Consider the following 22,586-nt stretch of genomic DNA (forward strand, 5'->3'; position numbering starts at 1 on the left):
CACAGTCGTTCGACCAACGGCGAAATTTGGTACAATACACCTCTGCTGGATTTTTGCCTTGCTTAAGGGCACGCAGGTGACTCTCAGCTGATGCTTCTCTATCTGGGTCGTCATATAAGAGGCCTAAGGATTTAAAAAAGGCGTCTACTGATAACAAAGCAGCATCATCCGCTCTTAGCCCAAACGCCCGGGTCTGTGGATCACCCTGAAGTAGAGACATCACAATCCCGACCCGCTGAGACTCAGTACCAGAGGAACGGGGCCTTAAACGAAAATAAAGCTTACAAGCTTCCTTAAAATTAAAAAAATCCTTTCGGTTACCCGAAAAACGGTCAGGTAAATGCATCTTTGGTTCTGGAACCATACTCGGGGAGGCTCGCAAAAGATCTTCCTGCGATCTCACCCGAAGAGTAAGGTCCTGAACCATCTGAGTTAATTCCTGTATTTGGTTAACCAAAAGCTGACTGGGGTTTGGCCCTAAACCTGCCGGATTCATGAGGCCGAATCTCTAGGCCCACCAATACAACGGAAAAAATTAAACCCCCTTTTTTTTTTTATGTGGGCCGGTGATAATGTTACGATCCTGATGCTCAGGACAGGGGAGATCTTATGTAGTGAGTCCTGAGCACCAAGACGGAATGCTGGGATTGGGAAATGGGAAGGAAATAGCCCCTAGCACCCTACCTCCGTTGTCTTACCCGTGTTATCAATTCACGCCTGAACAACTATGGTTTCTTGGGCCCATGGCAGCCGCGTTTGAAGGGCGGATTAGGTCTGCCCAACTCCGATGCCCCCTCAGGTCTTAAAGAGAGACAAGGCGTGAACTGAGACAGGGTAATAACAAGGGACCTCTAACGGAAACAACCACGCTAGGGGCTATAAACTACCTAAAAACTAAACGTATGTGCGGCACGCCGCCAAAGGAAAAAGAACTACAAAGAAACCACCGTCCACTCCCCTACACGGCACCGCCGAGTTCCGGGGAGGACAGTGAAAGCGGAAACCTCCGCAAATGCACAAATTCACAGTAAAGTAAACACTAAGCGGCATAGGCCGCAACACGCGGCAGAAGCCGCTACTCACGAAACCGGGCTAGAACCCCAGATGACAAACAGGTTCGCAAGGACTAGAAGGATTCCCAGGAGCGGCTTCGGACCTCCAAAGTACCAAAGGGCAGGGAGCAAGATCCACCAAACACGGCTGACAGGAACAGAGTTCTGCAAGGCAGGAACAGCATACAAGAAGCTATCACCGGCGGGGCTGCAGTGTGCTGGCTCACATAAAAAGGCCCTGCTGGCCAATAACAGGAGGGCCAGCAGGACCAGCCCCCAGACCCTAATTACTAGTTGCCGTGCAGCTGCCCTGCTGCACGAGCAACCTAATAAACTATTCTTAGCAACGGGGAACGCGGTCCACCTGTGGCGTCCCCGTTGCTATGCACCCGGCGGCCCTGCACGCACGGCGTCCTGCGTTGCCAGGGACCCGGCGGCTATCGTGCGCACGGAGTCCTGGCGTTGCTAGGCGCCGTGCGGGGGACAGGGAAGGAGAGAGGCGCGGCGGCCGTGACCGCTGCTCAGTCAGGGCACGGTCGAAGACCGCCGCGCCTAACAGATTCCATACAGTGAACAGCTATCAGCACTCTGATTGCTGACAAGCTCCAACCATCCACCAATCAGCAAGCTGACAGATATTCATTGTCTGGCTGTAGGCTGGAGGCAGGAAGAGAATGCTGCACTCTGATTGGTGGGTAGCTCCAGCCCTCCACCAATCAGCAAACTAACAGACATTTGGGTGTCTTGCTGCAGCCTGGGAGGCTAGTAGAAAATGCTGCCTGGCCTCTCTGATTAGGTGAAATTCACAATCAGAGTGGCCGGACAGTATTCTCTACCTGCCTCTCAAGAAGCTCCTGAGGCACCAGCCCGAGCAGGCAGATGCCCTGTGGCCCAGCCTACCCCTGTTCGAAGGCCCCTAGAATCATCAGCATATGCCCAGTATGCGTATACTTTAAGATGGCCCTGAGTGGCATGCTGGGATAAATCGCTTAATTGTTTCCCAGCCTCTGCTGCTCGGTGCTACGTCGCCATTATGACATGGTCATCAAGACCCCAGACCACCCATTTCTCCAATGAAGTAGACAGAGCTTCCCGAAATTCTGAAGTCTCCAGACATTGCAAGAAGCTTTACGGATACCAGACAGTGGATTCATATGAAAGGTATAGTTGTATCACTTAGCTTTAGTGATCCAGCCCACTATCTAACATGTTATCACGCAATCACTTACAATGATCATCAGCATATTGAAATAAAATGCAATCACTTCAGGTAATCCTAATATATGACACAACTGTTATCGCACTAGTGTATACCCATATATAAAGCTTAATTGAAACTACTGATGTTATGCTAGCAAAAACAAAAGTTAAGGCTTCTTTTGGTTTCAACCTTCCCGTGATTTACTTTCACAGATAACACTGGTAGCATCATTAATACATGATCTGCTACCCAGTGGGGGAACTTGTGGGTGGTGGGCCCAGGTGCAAAAATATGCTTTCCCCCCCTCCCCCCGTTTCTGCCCCACAAGGAGAAGCAGTGGGTGATAGGGAGAGGCAGAGACTTCCTGGGAGACAGAGAGTAGCAGGGAGAGGCAGTGGTTTATAGGAAGAGGCAGTGGGTGACAGGGAGAGGCAGTGGTTGACTGGGGAGGCAATAGGAGAGAGATGTTACAGGGAGGTAGAAAGTGACAGGGGTAGGCAGTGAATTAATGGGAAGGCAGAGGGTGACTGGGGAAGCAGTGGGAGACAGAAATAAGCAGGCAACACCAGAAGACCATCAGGAACTACAGCCTCAGTGGTAGCCTCCTAATATCTTCAAAAACCACAAGTCCTCTCTTTATATAACGGGGTTGGGGGTGCAAAATCCTTAAACAACACAAAATCAGTAACTATATATATATATATATATATATATATATATATATATATATATATTTATTTTGCAGGCCCACTTACCAGTAATATCTATATACATATAGATAACAAATATTTTGGGTGCGCACAATGGGGCAGATGTATTAATCTGGAGAAGGCATAGGAAGTGATAAACCAATGATAAATGCAAGATGATAAACGCACCAGCCAGTCAGCTCCTACCTGTCAATTTGCATATTGGAGCTGATTGGCTGCTGCATTTATCACCTTGCATTTATCACTGGTTTATCACTTCCTTATGCCTTCTCTAGGTTAATACATCTGCTTCATTATTATAGTTAGTGCTCACACTTAGCTTTTAAACCAATTTCAAATTTTGTTCATATAATTTCCGGATATAAATTCAGTATAGGAGATCTACAGACTCTGATAGATTAATTTGAGAGGTTCTGATGTCTTGACCAACCAGTTCTTAACACACAGTCCTCTTTAGATCTTTCCAGTGAAATGTCAAAATGAATAGATTTATCTAGAGGACCCAAGGAATTAATTCATACATTTGGACATTTTACCATTACCCACTGTCTCCCATTGCCTACCAGTCACCCTCTATCTCAGCAGTCACCTACTGCCTCCCCATCACCCTGTCTCCCTGTCAGCCTCTGCCTTCCCGTCACCCTCTGCCTCTCCCTGTCTCCCACTGCCTCCCTAGGCACCCACTGCCCCTCCCTGTCTCCCACTGCCTCCCTAAGCACCCACTGCATCTCCCCATGGGGCACATCAGGGGGGCCTAAAGCATATTTTGCACCTGGGGGACCACTGACAAGATAAGGCACTGCCTCCTATAACTATAGAGCCAACCATTTAATTAAAGTAAGCTTTTTGGGGTTTCTCCTAAAATACAGCTCAACTTCAGCTTAATTTAGGTCTTTAATGAATCATGACAGCGAGAGGGCAGTGAGTGTTTATTATATGTGTCAATTTTGTGTATTGGAATCATGATTTTATGGGATAGAGGAACCAAGACTTGGAGAGAGATAAAGTGGAAACATAGGGGGTCATTCCGAGTTGTTCGCTCGCTAGCAGATTTTAGCAGCATTGCACACGCTAGGCCGCCGCCCTCTGGGAGTGTATCTTAGCTTAGCAGAATTGCGAACGAAAGATTAGCAGAATTGCGAATAGAAATTTCTTAGCAGTTTCTGAGTAGCTCCAGACCTACTCACAGATTGCGATCAGCTCAGGCCGTTTCGTTCCTGGTTTGACGTCACACACACGCCCAGCGTTCGGCCAGCCACTCCCCCGTTTCTCCAGACACTCCCGCGTTTTTCCCTGATATGCCTGCGTTTTTCCGCACACTCCTAGAAAACGGCCAGTTTCCGCCCAGAAACACCCACTTCCTGTCAATCACACTCCGATCACTTCAACTATGAAAATTCTTCGTTCGGACGTGAGTAAATCTACTAAGGTTTGTGCTAAAATACTTAGCGCATGCGCACTGCGTACCATGCGCATGCACATTTTTAAAAAAACAAAAACTAAATAACTGCTTATAAGCGCCCAAATAATAGACTGTGCAATGCCAGAGAATTCCCCTGATATAGGGGGTAATTCCAAGTTGATCACAGCAGGATTTTTGTTAGCAATTGGGCAAAACCATGTGCACTGCAGGGGAGGCAGATATAACATGTGCAGAGAGAGTTAGATTTGGGTGTGGTGTGTTCAATCTGCAATCTAATTTGCAGTGTAAAAATAAAGCAGCCAGTATTTACCCTGCACAGAAATAAAATAACCCACCCAAATCTAACTCTTTCTGCACATGTTATATCTGCCTCCCCTGCAGTGCACATGGTTTTGCCCAATTGCTATAAAAAATCCTGCTGCGATCAACTTGGAATTACCCCCATAATGCGCGGCCGACAACACTAGGTGAGTGTCATATAAAAATTGCAGTAAACAGGAAAACGGCTGCGCAATGTAACAGGGGGAAAAATTGATGAGAGCCGACGTTTAAGAAAATTAACACAATTTATTAACCAAAAACACTTAATAAAAACATGCTAATCATAATACCAATGATTTAAAATTATTAATGTGTATGGCTATATAATAGAACACACCTTGATAAATATAGATATGTGATGTGCACCGGACATTTTTCGGGTTTTGTGTTTTGGTTTTGGATTCGGTTCCGCGGCCGTGTTTTGGATTCGGACGCGTTTTGGCAAAACCTCACCGAATTTTTTTTGTCGGATTCGGGTGTGTTTTGGATTTGGGTGTTTTTTACAAAAAACCCTAAAACACAGCTTAAATCATAGAATTTGGGGGTCATTTTGATCCCATAGTTTTATTAACCTCAATAACCATAATTTCCACTAATTTCCAGTCTATTCTGAACACCTCACACCTCACAATATTATTTTTAGTCCTAAAATTTGCACCGAGATCGCTGGATGGCTAAGCTAAGCGACACAAGTGACCGACACAAACACCTGGCCCATCTAGGAGTGGCACTGCAGTATCAGGCAGGATGGCACTTCAAAAAAATAGTCCCCAAACAGCACATGATGCAAAGAAAAAAAGAGGCGCACCAAGGTCGCTGTGTGACTAAGCTAAGCGACACAAGTGGCCGACACAAACACCTGGCCCATCTAGGAGTGGCACTGCAGTGTCAGACAGGATGGCACTTCAAAAAAATTGTCCCCAAACAGCACATGATGCAAAGAAAAAAAGAGGCGCACCAAGGTCGCTGTGTGACTAAGCTAAGCGACACAAGTGGCCGACACAAACACCTGGCCCATCTAGGAGTGGCACTGCAGTGTCAGGCAGGATGGCACTTCAAAAAAATAGTCCCCAAACAGCACATGATGCAAAGAAAAAAAGAGGCGCACCAAGGTCGCTGTGTGACTAAGCTAAGCGACACAAGTGGCCGACACAAACACCTGGCCCATCTAGGAGTGGCACTGCAGTGTCAGACAGGATGGCACTTCAAAAAAATTGTCCCCAAACAGCACATGATGCAAAGAAAAAAAGAGGCGCACCACAGGTATAGAATGTAGATGGATAGTATACTTAATGACGACACAGAGGTAGGTACAGCAGTGGCCTTCCGTACTGCTATATATAGTATACTGGTGGTCACTGTGTCAGCAAACTGGAAAACTAAAATGCACCACAGGTATAGAATGTAGATGGATAGTATACTTAATGACGACACAGAGGTAGGTACAACAGTGGCCTTCCGTACTGCTATATATAGTATACTGATGGTCACTGTGTCAGCAAACTGCAAAACTAAAATGCACCACAGGTATAGAATGTAGATGGATAGTATACTTAATGACGACACAGAGGTAGATACAGCAGTGGCCTTCCGTACCGTACTGCTATTATATATAGTATACTGGTGGTCACTGTGTCAGCAAACTGCAAAACTAAAATGCACCACAGGTATAGAATGTAGATGAATAGTATACTTAATGACGACACAGAGGTAGGTACAGCAGTGGCCTTCTGTACCGTACTGCTATTATATATAGTATACTGGTGGTCACTGTGTCAGCAAACTGCAAAACTAAAATGCACCACAGGTATAGAATGTAGATGGATAGTATACTTAATGACGACACAGAGGTAGGTACAGCAGTGGCCTTCCGTACTGCTATATATAGTATACTGGTGGTCACTGTGTCAGCAAACTGCAAAACTAAAATGCACCACAGGTATAGAATGTAGATGGATAGTATACTTAATGATGACACAGAGGTAGATACAGCAGTGGCCTTCCGTACCGTACTGCTATTATATATAGTATACTGGTGGTCACTGTGTCAGCAAACTGCAAAACTAAAATGCACCACAGGTATAGAATGTAGATGAATAGTATACTTAATGACGACACAGAGGTAGGTACAGCAGTGGCCTTCCGTACCGTACTGCTATTATATATAGTATACTGGTGGTCACTGTGTCAGCAAACTGCTAAACTAAAATGCACCACAGGTATAGAATGTAGATGGATAGTATACTTAATGACGACACAGAGGTAGGTACAGCAGTGGCCTACCGTACTGATATATATAGTATACTGGTGGTCACTGTGTCAGCAAACTGCAAAACTAAAATGCACCACAGGTATAGAATGTAGATGGATAGTATACTTAATGACGACACAGAGGTAGGTACAGCAGTGGCCTTCCGTACCGTAATGCTATATATTATATACTGGTGGTCACTGGTCAGCAAAACTCTGCACTGTATTCCTCCTATATAATATTATACTGGTGGTCCCCAGTCCCCACAATAAAGCAGCACACTGAGCACAGATATGGAGTGTTTTTCAGGCAGACAATGTATACTGGTGGTCACTGTCAGCAAAACTCTGCACTGTACTCTTGCTATATAATACAACTGCTCCCCAGTCCCCACAATTAAGCAGTGTGAGCACAGATATATGCAGCACAATGTGAGCACAGATATGGAGCGTGTTTTTCAGGCAGAGAACGGATAACTGGTGGTCACTGATCAGCAAAACTCTGCACTGTACTCCTCCTATATTATACAGCTGCTCCCCAGCCCTCCCCACAATTAAGCAATAGTGCACAGCACAATCAAGTTCAACAATAACGGAGAGGACGCCAGCCACGTCCTCTCCCTAACATTTCCAATGCACGAGTGAAAATGGTGGCGACGCGCGGCTGCTTATATAGAATCCGAATCTCGCAAGAATCCGACAGCGGGATGATGACGTTCGGGCGCGCTCGGGTTACCCAAGCCATACAGGAGAATCCGAGTATGGCTCGGACCCGTGTAAAAAGGGTGAAGTTCGGGGGGGTTCGGTTTCCGAGAAACCGAACCCGCTCATCACTAGATATCATATGAGGTTTTGGAGCAGCTTGTATAATAAACTTGTTGAAGATCCGTAATCACTCACAAGATTGACACTTGTGGATTCATTTGTATAATTAAATGAGAAGCGGTACAAGATAATGCACAAAGTTCCCGTCACAGAGCTCTGCTGCTGTAATATGTACCTCTCCTGTGGGCTGGTCCGAGACCGAGCGTCCCCGGTTCTTAGTCCTGCGTTGCCCACTCGTGCTGTGCAGCAAGGAGATGGTGAAGGCCGCCGGGCTGATGTAACAAGTAAGGCCGGTGTAACAGATGAGAGCCGCGTGCTGGTGTGTGCGGCTTGCGGGAACCAGAGTGCCGGTGAAGGAGTCCGTGGGAACTCGGTAAAGAGCTGCTAATGTGGATACCTTAATCAAGGTGGATGATGAGGTAAGGTCCTAACGCGTTTCGTCGCGTATCACGTGACTTTTTCAAAGGTGTATCACACCTTTGAAAAAGTCACGTGATACGTTGCGAAACGCGTTAGGACCCTGCCTCATCAAGCTGGTGCAGCTTATACAAGCTGCTCCAAAACCTCATATGATATCTATATTTATCAAGGTGTGTTCTATTATATAGCCATACACATTAATAATTTTAAATCATTGGTATTATGATTAGCATGTTTTTATTAAGTGTTTTTGGTTAATAAATTGTGTTAATTTTCTTAAACGTCGGCTCTCATCAATTTTTTTCCCTGTTACATTGCGCAGCCGTTTTCCTGCATGCGCATTTTTGCCTTAATCGCTCCGTTGCGAAAATCGGCAACGAGCGAACAACTCGGAATGACCCCCATAGCCCAAAGCACCCAGCTTCTGTCATTTTATTAAAATGACAGTTAAAAGGTTATTGGTTGGGCAACTTTTCCACATTGTCCCTTTCTCTCTCTCTCTCTCTCTCTCTCTCTCTCTCTCTCTCTCTCGGGACTATTTACTAAGCCTTGGATGGAGATAAAGTGGATGGAGATAAAGTAACAGCCAATCAACTCCTAACTGTCATTTTCAAGCACTGCCTGTAACATGGCAGTTAGGAGCTGATTGGCTGGTACTTTACCTCCATCCACTTTATCTCCATCTAAGGCTTAGTAAATAGACCCCTAAGGATTGATACATCTCCACTTATGTGTAAAGTGTGGCTAGGAGTATGCTTCTCAGACAGTGGCATACCAACAGCCCCCATGGTGGTGTGGAGGTGTGGGTGCTGATGCTCCTGCCAGTGTAATGCAGACTGCATGTGGTCAAGCCGTCTGCAATCTAATCTGCTGAAAATGTCCCTTCAAAAATGGCCACCAACTAGGAGAAGACTGATGCTAGAGGTTCTACTTGACCTTTAGCGTCTTCCAGGGAAGTGCCGGGAACGCTGCATCTTCTGTTGTGAAACCCTTGGCAATGAGCATGAAACCCTTGGCAACTAGCATGAAACCCCTGGCAATGAGCATGAAACCCAGAGCATGAAACCCATGGCAGCAAGCATGAAACCCAGAGCATGAAACCCCTGGCAACGAGCATGAAACCCAGAACATGAAACCCCTGACAACAAATATGGAACCCAGAATATGAAACCCCTGACAACAAGCATGGAACCCAGAGCATGAATCCCTGACAACGAGCATGAGACCCATGACAACGAGCAGGTAATTTAAAAGTAATTAGAAGCCTTACTCTGGATTATACTTTGTAAGTGGCATTTTTGTGTGTAGGGCATAAAATGGTGTCAGTGGCATAAATGTATGGGGCATAATGTGTAATGGGCATTACAGTGTATGGCATAACGTGTGGCATAATGTGTAATGAGCATTACAGTGTGTGGCATAATGTGTAATTGTCACAAAGCGGACGCTTACCGCTGTAGGTCCCCGGGTCCGTCCATTACCGGTGCGGCTGCTTGGGGTCCTTCACACCTTGCAGGGAGAGGAATTCGAAGTTAGAGGGATTTAGATTACCGTCGCCGATATGGATGTCTTCAATATCTTCTTGACTGGAAGGGGTACGGCCCAGAGGAGAGGTCCTGGGTCTTCAGCTGAGGATGTCCACGCTCCAAGATTAATTTGAGATTTCTACTCCAAAAATCCTATTAAAGCTCAAAGATGTTTGGAGCCCACCCATAAAAGGGGGGGTACTGTCACAAAGCGGTCGCTTACCGCTGTAGGTCCCCAGGTCTGTCCATTACCGGTGCGGCTGCTTGGGGTCCTGTGCGCCCGCGTGGGGACGCGGCACGATCATCGGCGCAGATGACGCGGCTTCTGGGAGCCGGGAGTGTGGGGATCTAGTGGCTTGCAGCACTCCTATGTGTCTGCGGCTTGGGGGCGGCCATGTTGGAGACCAAGTGTGCACCAATGAGCGTTTATGGGTGGGTGTCAGCCAATTCTGTTTCCTTGTAGCCTATAAATAGGCTGGGAATTTAGCAATCTGTGCCAGTGCTTTGTTGTAGATACTCTGTACCCTAGCTCTGTGCTCCTGCAGATTATATCTGTGCATTTCCAGTTGTTTGGTCCTATCTCCGCTCTCAGTGATTGCCCGCCATCTCCCGCTGCAAGGATCTCGCCGGGTCTCCAGAGCGCGGTCACGGTCACCTGCTCTCCCACCAGGTGCCTTCGGATACCGTAGGATTCCTGCGGTGGTTCCCTCGCTTCAGCCTGTGCTCTTTATCCACATCTTCGCATCATCCAGGAGCCAGTCCTCACAGTCCTTCATTCACGTCTTTGCATCATCCAGCAACCAGTCCTCACAGTCCTTCATTCACGTCTTTGCATCATCCAGTAACCAGTCCTCACAGTCCTTCATTCACGTCTTCGCATCATCCAGCAACCGATCTCCACAGTTCTCCATTCATGTCCTTGCATCGTCCAGCAACCAGTCTTCACAAGTTCCACGTCCACGTCTTTACATTATCCGGAACACAATCTTCTCAGTTCTTCAGCTTCGCCTTCGTATCACTCTACAACTCAACACCACGATTCTTCAGCCACGTCTTGTATCAACTAAGGATATTCATCACTCTTCTTCAGTCTCAGCCTCGTATCATTCAGTGACTTCCTTTCCGGCGGTTTTCCAATCCAGAACTCTTTAGTCTCCGTCTTCCTACAAGTCTCATTCTTGTCTGTTATCTTAATAAATATATAAGAAGGAATTATCTTCGTCCTCCTTGCTTCCAGCACTCTGGGGCATCTGCTCCTTCAGTTGGTCAAAGTCCAACGGATCCACAGAAACACCCCGTTGTGACAGTAATGAGCAATACAACGTCTGGAATTTTGTGTAATGGGCATTATAGCGTATTGCATATTGTGTCATGGGTATTATGGTGTGTGGCATATAGTGTAATGGGCATTACAGTGTGCAGCATATTGTGTCATGGGCATTACGGTGTGTGGCATATTGTGTAATGGGCATTGCAGTGTATGGTATATTGTGTAATGGGCATTACAGTGTGTAGCATAATGTGTCATGGGCATATGGTGTGTGCCAATGTGTAATGGGCATTAGGGTATGTGGCATAATGTCTAATGGGCATTACTATAAGGAGAAGAAATGAAGAAAAAAATAAGAATTTACTTACCGATAATTCTATTTCTCATAGTCCGTAGTGGATGCTGGGGACTCCGTAAGGACCATGGGGAATAGCGGCTCCGCAGGAGACTGGGCACATCTAAAGAAAGCTTTAGGACTATCTGGTGTGCACTGGCTCCTCCCCCTATGACCCTCCTCCAAGCCTCAGTTAGGATACTGTGCCCGGACGAGCGTACACAATAAGGAAGGATTTTGAATCCCGGGTAAGACTCATACCAGCCACACCAATCACACCGTACAACTTGTGATCTGAACCCAGTTAACAGCATGATAACAGAGGAGCCTCTAGAAAAGATGGCTCACTACAGCAATAACCCGATTTTTTGGTAACAATAACTATGTACCAGTATTGCAGACAATCCGCACTTGGGATGGGCGCCCAGCATCCACTACGGACTATGAGAAATAGAATTATCGGTAAGTAAATTCTTATTTTCTCTAACGTCCTAAGTGGATGCTGGGGACTCCGTAAGGACCATGGGGATTATACCAAAGCTCCCAAACGGGCGGGAGAGTGCGGATGACTCTGCAGCACCAAATGAGAGAACTCCAGGTCCTCCTCAGCCAGGATATCAATTTTGTAGAATTTTACAAACGTATTTGCTCCTGACCAAGTAGCTGCTCGGCAAAGTTGTAAAGCCGAGACCCCTCGGGCAGCCGCCCAAGATGAGCCCACCTTCCTTGTGTAGTGGGCATTTACAGATTTTTGGCTGTGGCAGGCCTGCCACAGAATGTGCAAGCTGAATTGTACTACAAATCCAACGAGCAATAGTCTGCTTAGAAGCAGGAGCACCCAGCTTGTTGGGTGCATACAGGATAAACAGCGAGTCAGATTTCCTGACTCCAGCCGTCCTGGAAACATATATTTTCAGGGCCCTGACAACGTCTAGCAACTTGGAGTCCTCCAAGTCCCTAGTAGCCGCAGGCACCACAAATAGGTTGGTTCAGGTGAAACGCTGAAACCACCTTAGGGAGAAACTTAGGACGAGTCCTCAATTCCGCCCTGTCCGAATGGAAAATCAGATAAGGGCTTTTTTAGGATAAAGCCGCCAATTCTGACACGCGCCTGGCCCAGGCCAGGGCCAACAGCATGACCACTTTCCATGTGAGATATTTTAACTCCACAGATTTAAGTGGTTCAAACCAATGTGACTTTTGGAACCCAAAACTACATTGAGATCCCAAAGTACCACTGGAGGCACAAAAGGAGGCTGTATATGCAGTACCCCTTTTACAAACGTCTGAACTTCAGGGACTGAAGCTAGTTCTTTTTGGAAGAAAATTGACAGGGCCGATATTTGAACCTTAATGGACCCTAATTTCAGGCCCATAGACACTCCTGTTTGCAGGAAATGTAGGAATCGACCCAGTTGAATTTCCCCTGTCGGGCCTTGCTGGCCTCGCACCACGCAACATATTTTCGCCAATTGCGGTGATAATGTTTTTGCGGTTACATCCTTCCTGGCTTTGATCAGGATAGGGATGACTTCATCCGGAATGCCTTTTTTCCTTCAGGATCCGGCGTTCAACCGCCATGCCGTCAAACGCAGCCGCGGTAAGTCTTGGAACAGACAGGGTCCTTGCTGGAGCAGGTCCCTTCTTAGAGGTAGAGGCCACGGATCCTCCGTGAGCATCTCTTGAAGTTCCGGTTACCAAGTCCTTCTTGGCCAATCCGGAGCCACGAATATAGTGCTTACTCCTCTCCATCTTATCAATCTCAGTACCTTGGGTATGAGAGGCAGAGGAGGGAACACATACCCTGACTGATACACCCACGGTGTTACCAGAGCGTCTACAGCTATTGCCTGAGGGTCCCTGGACCTGGCGCAATACCTGTCGAGTTTTTCCCAACGGTTTATAATCATGTGGAAGACTTCTGGGTGAAGTCCCCACTCTCCCGGGTGGAGGTCGTGCTGAGGAAGTCTGCTTCCCAGTTGTCCACTCCCGGAATGAATACTGCCGACAGTGCTATCACATGATTTTCCGCCCAGCGAAGAATCCTTGCAGCTTCTGCCATTCCCCTACTGCTTCTTGTGCCACCCTGTCTGTTTACGTGGGTGACTGCCGTGATGTTGTCCGACTGGATCAACACCGGCTGACCTTGAAGCAGAGGTCTTGCTAAGCTTAGAGCATTGTAAATGTCCCTTAGCTTCAGGATATTTATGTGAAGTGATGTCTCCAGGCTTGACCCTAAGCCCTGGATATTCCTTCCCTGTGTGACTGCTCCCCAGCCTCGCAGGCTGGCATCCGTGGTCACCAGGACCCAGTCCTGAATGCCGAATCTGCGGCCCTCTAGAAGATGAGCACTCTGCAACCACCACAGGAGGGACACCCTTGTCCTTGGTGAAAGGGTTATCCGCTGATGCATCTGAAGATGCGACCCGGACCATTTGTCCAGCAGGTCCCACTGGAAAGTTCTTGCGTGGAAACTGCCGAATGGGATTGCTTCGTAGGAAGCCACCATTTTACCCAGAACCCTTGTGCATTGATGCACTGAGACTTGGCTCGGTTTTAGGAGGTTCCTGACTAGCTCGGATAACTCCCTGGCTTTCTCCTCCGGGAGAAACACCTTTTTCTGGACTGTGTCCAGGATCATCCCTAGGAACAGAAGACAAGTCGTCGGAACCAGCTGCGATTTTGGAATATTGAGAATCCAATCGTGCTGCCGCAACACTACCTGAGATAGTGCTACACCGACCTCCAACTGATCCCTGGATCTTACCCTTATCAGGGAATTGTCCATGTAAGGGATAACTAAAATTCCCTTCCTTCGAAGGAATATCATCATTTCGGCCATAACCTTGGTAAAGACCCGGGGTGCCGTGGACCATCCATACGGCAGCGTCTGAACTGATAGTGACAGTTCTGTACCATAAACCTGAGGTACCCTTGGTGAGAAGGGTAAATTTTGACATGAAGGTAAGCATCCTTGATGTCCCGAGACATCATGTAGTCCCCTTCTTCCAGGTTCGCAATCACTGCTCTGAGTGACTCAATCTTGAATTTGAACCTCTGTATGTAAGTGTTCAAAGATTTTAGATTTAGAATCGGTCTCACCGAACCGTCCGGCTTCGGTACCACCACAGTGTGGAATAATACCCCGTTCCCTGTTGCAGGAGGGGTATCTTGATTATCACCTGCTGGGAATACAGCTTGTGAATGGCTTCCAAAACTGTCTCCCTGTCAGAAGGAGACATCGGTAAAGCCGACTTTAGGAAACGGCGAGGGGGAGACGTCTCGAATTCTAATTTGTACCCCTGAGATATCACCTGAAGGATCCAGGGGTCTACTTGCGAGTGAGCCCACTGCGCGCTGAAATTCATTGAGACGGGCCCCCCACCGTGCCTGATTCTGCTTGTAAAGCCCCAGCGTATACTGAGGGCTTGGCAGAGGCGGGAGAGGGTTTCTGTTCCTGGGAACTGGCTGATTTCTGCAGCCTTTTTCCTCTCCCTCTGTCACGGGGCAGAAAAGAGGAACCTTTTGCCCGCTTGTCCACGAAAAGACTGCGCCTGATAATACGGCGTCTTCTCATGTTGAGAGGCGACCTGGGGTACAAACGTGGATTTCCCAGCTGTTGCCGTGGCCACCAGGTCTAAAAGACCGACCCCAAATAACTCCTCCCCTTAATAAGGCAATACTTCCAAATGCCATTTGGAATAAGCATCACCTGACCACTGACGTGTCCATAACCCTCTACTGGTAGAAATGGACAACGCACTTACTCTTGATGCCAGTCGGCAAATATTCCGCTGTGCATCACGCATATATAGAAATGCATCTTTCAATTGCTCTATAGGCAAAAATATACTGTCCCTATCTAGGGTATCAATATTTTCAGTCAGGGAATCCGACCACGCCGACCCAGCACTGCACATCCAGGCTGAGGCGATTGCTGGTCGCAGTATAACACCAGTATGTGTGTAAATACATTTTAGGATACCCTGCGGCTTTCTATCAGCAGGATCCTTAAGGGCGGCCATCTCAGGAGAGGTTAGAGCCCTTACAAGCGTGTGAGCGTTTATCCACCCTAGGGGGTGTTTCCCAACGCACCCTAACCTCTGGCGGGAAAGGATATAATGCCAATAACATTTTAGAAATTATCAGTTGTTATCGGGGGAAACCCACGCATCATCACACACCTCATTTAATTTCTCAGATTCAGGAAAACTACAGGTAGTTTTTCCTCACCGAACATAATACCCCTTTTTGGTGGTACTCGTATTATCAGAAATGTGTAAAACATTTTTCATTGCCTCAATCATGTAACGTGTGGCCCTACTGGAAGTCACATTTGTCTCTTCACCGTCGACACTGGAGTCAGTATTCGTGTCGGCGTCTATATCTGCCATCTGAGGTAACGGGCGCTTTATAGCCCCTGACGGCCTATGAGACGTCTGGACAGGCACAAGCTGAGTAGCCGGCTGTCTCATGTCAACCACTGTCTTTTATACAGAGCTGACACTGTCACGTAATTTCTTCCAACAGTTCATCCACTCAGGTGTCGACCCCCTAGGGGGTGACATCACTATTACAGGCAATCTGCTCCGTCTCCACATAATTTTTCTCCTCATACATGTCGACACAAAAGTACCGACATACAGCACACACACAGGGAATGCTCTGATAGAGGACAGGACCCCACTAGCCCTTTGGGGAGACAGAGGGAGAGTTTGCCAGTACACACCAGAGCACTATATATATACAGGGATAACCTTATATAAGTGTTTTTCCCCTTATAGCTGCAGTATAGTTAATACTGCGCCTAATTAGTGCCCCCCTCTCTTTTTTAACCCTTTCTGTAGTGTAGTGACTGCAGGGGAGAGCCAGGGAGCTTCCCTCCAACGGAGCTGTGAGGGAAAATGGCGCCAGTGTGCTGAGGAGATAGGCTCCGCCCCCTTATCGGCGGCCTTATCTTCCCGTTTTTCTGTATATTCTGGCAGGGGTTAAATGCATCCATATAGCCCAGGAGCTATATGTGATGCATTTTTTGCCATCCAAGGTGTTTTTTTATTGCGTCTCAGGGCGCCCCCCCCCCCAGCGCCCTGCACCCTCAGTGACCGGAGTGTGAAGTGTGCTGAGAGCAATGGCGCACAGCTGCAGTGCTGTGCGCTACCTTGTTGAAGACAGGACGTCTTCTGCCGCCGATTTTCCGGACCTCTTCTGCCTTCTGGCTCTGTAAGGGGGCCGGCGGCACGGCTCTGGGACCCATCCAAGCTGGGCCTGTGATCGTCCCTCTGGAGCTAATGTCCAGTAGCCTAAGAAGCCCAATCCACTCTGCACGCAGGTGAGTTCGCTTCTTCTCCCCTTAGTCCCTCGATGCAGTGAGCCTGTTGCCAGCAGGTCTCACTGAAAATAAAAAACCTAAACTAAAACTTTCACTAAGAAGCTCAGGAGAGCCCCTAGTGTGCACCCTTCTCGTTCGGGCACAGAGATCTAACTGAGGCTTGGAGGAGGGTCATAGGGGGAGGAGCCAGTGCACACCAGATAGTCCTAAAGCTTTCTTTAGATGTGCCCAGTCTCCTGCGGAGCCGCTATTCCCCATGGTCCTTACGGAGTCCCCAGCATCCACTTAGGACGTTAGAGAAAATGGAATTTGTTTTCCTGTGGTGCCCAATGTCTGGGTGTGCAGGTTGCAAAATTGGTAGTGTTTTCCTGCAAGGCCACATCCCCTGCAGTGAGGCCACTCCCTCTTTTGGAGCACGTAGGCACATGTGACATGGAAGCATAAAATCCTTAAAAAATACAACAGATTGCAATAAATTATGTGTTTTTACAGAGTGACATGGAACAGCAAAATGAGGGGTCTATGTACTAAGCCTTGGAGAGAGATAAAGTGGACTGTGATAAAGTTCCAGCCAATCAGCTCATAACTGCCATGCTATAGGGTGCGTTTGAAAAATGACAGTTAGCAGCTGTTTTGCTGATACTTTATCTCTCTACACTTTATCTCTCTCCGTGGCTTAGTACACAGACCCCTTAGGCACACATGTGCACTAATATTTTATGTAGCAAGAGACACCTTTGTACACCCACTTTTTCCCATCAGATAGACCTCATCACAAATACTGCCGTTTTGCTCCCGGCAAGCCACTGCACTTTAATGGAAATCCTTTGGCCTTTCAAATTGCCAAATAGCATATGGCCCGTTCCTCTGTCTTTTTGCACCTCATAGGGTACATTTATTGTCCATTAGTGTGTTTGCTTGTTCTTTAAGAGAAATACAGTAAAAAGAAATAACACTTGTATTTCTGCCATATCTCTGGTTACGGAAACATAGACCACAAGTGTTAAATTTGAGAAAAGAGTTCCTGTTACTCTAGCTTGCACAATATCTAATATCTAGATTTTATGTATTAATTAATCATAAATAAGGTTTACAGCAAATCTAAAAACTCGGGAAATGTACAATTGCTCAAACATATTGGTTTGATATCTGTATGCGATAATCAGACAGATGTTCTGGATACAAGGTTGTGCCAGTAATGCATTATGGGGGTAATTCCAAGTTGATCGCAGCAGGATTTTTGATAGCAACTGGGCAAAACCATGTGCACTGCAGGGGAGGCAGATATAACGTGCAGAAAGAGTTAGATTTGGGTGGGTTATATTGTTTCTGTGCAGGGTAAGTACTGGGTGCTTTATTTTTACACTGCAAATTAGATTGCAGATTGAACACACCACACCCAAATCTAACTCTCTTTGCACATGTTATATCTGCCTCCCCTGCAGTGCACATGGTTTTGCCCAGTTGCTATCAAAAATCCTGCTGCGATCAACTTGGAATTACCCCCTATATTGACACAATTACGGTTCACTGAGGATGTAATTACAATTACACCCTCTATGAAAGTTTTATTGGGCCTGCACATATTAGTTCTTACAGTGGGTGGTATTCAGTATGCCGGCTATTGGGATCCTGGCGCTCAGTATAACAGCGCCGGAATCCCAACACCCGGCGTACCAACAACTATTCGCCCTCTTGGGGGTCCACGACCCCCCTGGAGGGAGAATAAATAGCGTGGGGCTCATTTGCACTCACCCAGCTGTCGGTATGCCGGCGGTCGGGATCCCGGCACTGGTATGCCGGCCGCCGCCATATCATACTACACCCCTTACAGTGCAGGTGTCCAGCATTAATGCCTGAAACGCACAATACAAATAGATAATAATAATTCAGTAATGTGGGCTACGGTGACATCTCAATGCTGCAATTTCATAGTGCTACATGTTCTATTAAATGATGTCTTCATTTTATGTGGAAAGAAATCAGTTCATGGCAAACATAAAGAAAATGTTTTTTTAAAATGCATGGAAAAAAGTGTCTAATGCATATGTTTTTATTACTCTAACACTGCTTATATAGGTGATGATCGCATGTAAGCATTAACCTTGACCTGTGCCCCAGTACCTTTCTGCTTTACTGTCTAATTTATTATAATATTGTCTCTTTTTTTGATGACATATATTTTTGTGCAACCAGGGCTGACCAAACATCTGCCAGGATGTGGTAATAGGGGAGTGTGGCCATGTGTAGTGGCAATGGCATAGCCACACCCTGACATGTAACCTCTCTTGAAGTTGTGCAACACTACGAGGGGACGCAGCCTTGCACTCCCAGAGAGAAATATCACTTTTAATACACCCCCACCCCCACCACCCCTAAATGTGTCAGCATCTCCTTAAGGGTGTTAGATTGCATAGTATTGGCTTAGATGCAAATGTAGGTTACACCGTTTCATATTATTTATATAAAAGCAATGCCTAGCAGACTTTTGTTATACTCACGTGATGCTTACAGGAGTGGATTTAGGGGTGAGGGTGGCCCTAGGTACGACAGTAACAGCCGTCTGAAGTTGAACCCTGGTTGTCCACTTGTCTGTTTAGCCCAATATACCCTACTACCAGTCACTTACCTCCAAGATATCAAAGTTGGTGCGGCTCTCATGTGGCTCAGAATACTCTGTATACTTCAGGAGTACCCGATCCATGTCCGTGCTGGCATATTGAAAGAGACGATTAGATCCATTAAATATAATGAGGGCGATCTCACAGTCACACAGTACACTTAACTCGTATGCCTTCTTCATCAATCCAAACTTTCTCTTGGTAAAGGTAACCTGTGCAACAATCCATTAAAAGAGGGATGAAATGAGGACATTCATCATTTTTGGAACACCAGTTACCTTCTATTAGAATGTCTAAAGTAAATTTACTAATAGTCAGCATACATATTCCTCAGTTACATAGAGTTTTGGGCACAATCACACAGTTGTTGCTTGGTCTCTTACCTGTCTGTTGCGCTGGTCTAAAATACGGGCAATCTGTATCTTCTTCCGACCCATTTAGATTTTTTGTACTTTTATGTCTAATAAGAATTGCCTTGCAGAACTGAAAAGAGAAAAGTAATACAAGTTCATTTAATGTGAGCTCATGGTTCTTACATGCACACAGAGACAAGGCTAACAAAATGTGTTCTATTCAGGGCCGGCTCTACCATTGGGCAGCTTTAGGCAGCTGTCTAGGGTGATGGGATATGGGGGTGCCTCTAAGTCTGCCAATCACAAAATTAAGGATGTCTCTGAAAGAAACATCCTTGTTGTACTTCATGCAAGTGGTGGCTGTGGAACTTATAAGTCACACTTTCATCTGAAGGCCTGAGAAATGAGTATTGGCAGTGGTTGGGGGCAGTAGGATGAAGTTTTGCCTAGGGTGCCAAGAAACCTTGCACGGCCATGGTTCTATTGCTAGTACATGCCCTTAATTCATACTTGGGGTTGATGCATCGTGAGAGCTAGCCAGTATGTGCAGAATAAAATCACTGTTCGCAAACTGTCCAAAGGAATATGTGCTAAACAGAGTGCTAGATTAGGACAAGTACGCATAGAGAGATGGGACAGAAACATCAGCTGAGTACAGTTAGGAATGTTTGTAGAGCAGCACAGAGAAATATATGCACCTATGAAGTCTGAAGGGAAAGCGGTGGTTACAATACTGCCAGTTGGGATCCCGACGGTCACAATACCGACGCCGGAATCCCGACAGGGGGTGAAATGATGTAGCCGGAATACTGGCAAGACAGGCTATTTTCCCTCTGTGGGTGTCCACAACACCCATAGAAGGAGAGTATAACCTGTGGCTAGCGCAGTGAGCTACCATGCCCGCAGTGTGGTGAGCGCAGCGAGCCCACAAGGGGCTTTCTTGAGCTCGCCCACAAGGGGCTTTCTTGAGCTCGCCCCGCTGCCGGCATTCTGTTGGACGGGATCCCGCTGTTGGTATCATGACAGCCGGGGTCACTTCTGCCAGCAAATAGTATATATCCCGTGTGTATGGAGCAAATACACGCCGAAGCTGATGTTGGTCAACAGCACTTGCAAACCATTTTTGATTGGCTAACAGGTGCTTTCTTTGTAATTCATGTATATACAGTACAACTTTTCATGTGTGTGGTTTAGCAAAAAAATGTTTATTTGTATATGATATGGAGAATTGTATCTGCTATATTAGAGAGAGCTTTTTAACTCCTTATTGAAACCTAATAGTGAATGTGTATTTTGCAAGCAAAACATATGATTAAAGAAAGGGTTACTAGTATAAGAGTATAGAAATATATAATTGCAAATGTATGTAACTAAGACCTCTGGATTTTTATTTTATGTACATATTATCTTATCTTATCTCTATCTTAGACTACCCCCTGCTTTTCACGCACCTGAATTGTATTTTATAATTGATATGAGCAACTTACATTTTGTTCTGTGGGTATACGAGTATGCCTAATGTAAGGGTTCATATGTATATTAGGTAATGTGTTACAGCTGCTAATGATTAAACAAACTCCTTATATGAATTCATTTTGAGCTCCTTAACTGATGCTTTTTGACATCTAGTATTCAGTTCTTTCATGTAGTTGGTAATGTCTGCCCTCTATTTAGTATAGAAAACTCTTTGAAAAACAATCCATGAGTCATTAATCGTTGTGCAGTTTATATGTGTATTGCAATGTGAAATTCTTGACAACTGTTGAACTATACTGGTGATTAATTATGAGTTAATAAGTTCCAAAATTAGTGTGGATTTCACTTACGTATTTGGGATGTACATATACACTGACTATAAAATATAAGCAATTATTTCTCTGGGTCCAGACCAGTGGCGTCTGCTGCCCTTGGGCTGAAGCTCCGACTACACATTGCAGTGGAGAGCAGGTCAGCACATATAAACTAGAGATGTGCGGCGGGCACTTTTTCGTGTTTTGTGTTTTGTGTTTTGGTTCTGGTTCCATCACATGCTCATGTTTTGGATCTGGATGATTTTTGGAAAAAACATAAAAACAGCTAAAATCACAGAATTTGGGGGTAATTTTGATCCTACGGTATTACTAACCTCAATAACATTCATTTCCACTCATTTCCAGTCTATTCTGAACACTGAACACCTCACAATATTGTTTTTAGGCCAAAAGGTTGCACCAAGGTGGCTGTATGACTAAGCTAAGTGGCACAAGTGTGCAGCACAAACACCTGGCCCATCTAGGAGTGGCACTGCAGTGTCAGACAGGATGGCAGATTTAAAAAAATAGGCCCCAACAGGCACATCATGCAAAGAAGTAAAAGAGGTGCAATGAGGTAGCCGTATGACTAAGCTAAGCGATACAAGTGTGCGGCACAAACACCTGGCCCATCTAGGAGTGGCACTGCAATTGCAGACAGGATGTCACTTAAAAAAACTAGGCCCCAAACAGCACATCATGCAAAGAAGTAAAAGAGGTGCAATGAGGTAGCTGTATGACTAAGCTAAGCAACACAAGTGTGCGGCACAAACACCTGGCCCATCTAAGAGTGGCACTGCAGTTGCAGACAGGATGGTACTTAAAAAAAACTAGGCCCCAACAGCACATCATGCAAATAAGTAAAATGAGGTAGCTGTATGACTAAGCTAAGCGAAACAAGCGTGCGTCACAAACACCTGGCCCATCTAGGAGTGGCACTGCAGTTGCAGACAGAATGGCACTTAAAAAAACTAGGCCCCAAACAGCACATCATGCAAATAAAAAAAGAGGTACAATGAGGTAGCTGTATGACTAAGCTAAGCGACACAAGTGTGTGGCACAAACAACATGGGACGTGCTGGAATTTACCCAGATGTAATACACGTACAATATTGGTGGCACAGGAGAGCATACCCATAAACCACACACACACACACACAC

General features: G+C 46.2%; 1 protein-coding gene across 1 annotated transcript in view; it reads right to left on the reverse strand.

Moving 5' to 3' along the window:
* Positions 1-19,758, reverse strand: part of MEF2B (myocyte enhancer factor 2B) — a 71,908-nt gene extending 52,150 nt beyond the window's left edge. The window contains exons 1-2 of the mRNA XM_063954759.1: positions 19,666-19,758; positions 19,291-19,494 (exon numbers count right to left, since the gene is read on the reverse strand). Of these exons, the coding sequence (XP_063810829.1) occupies positions 19,291-19,494; positions 19,666-19,719 (258 nt within the window). The 5' untranslated portion in view covers positions 19,720-19,758. The remainder of the gene's footprint in view (positions 1-19,290; positions 19,495-19,665) is intronic.
* Between the last annotated feature and the right edge of the window lie 2,828 nt (positions 19,759-22,586).

The sequence above is a fragment of the Pseudophryne corroboree genome, chromosome 1 (assembly GCF_028390025.1).
Source record: "Pseudophryne corroboree isolate aPseCor3 chromosome 1, aPseCor3.hap2, whole genome shotgun sequence".
Lineage (NCBI taxonomy): Eukaryota > Metazoa > Chordata > Amphibia > Anura > Myobatrachidae > Pseudophryne > Pseudophryne corroboree.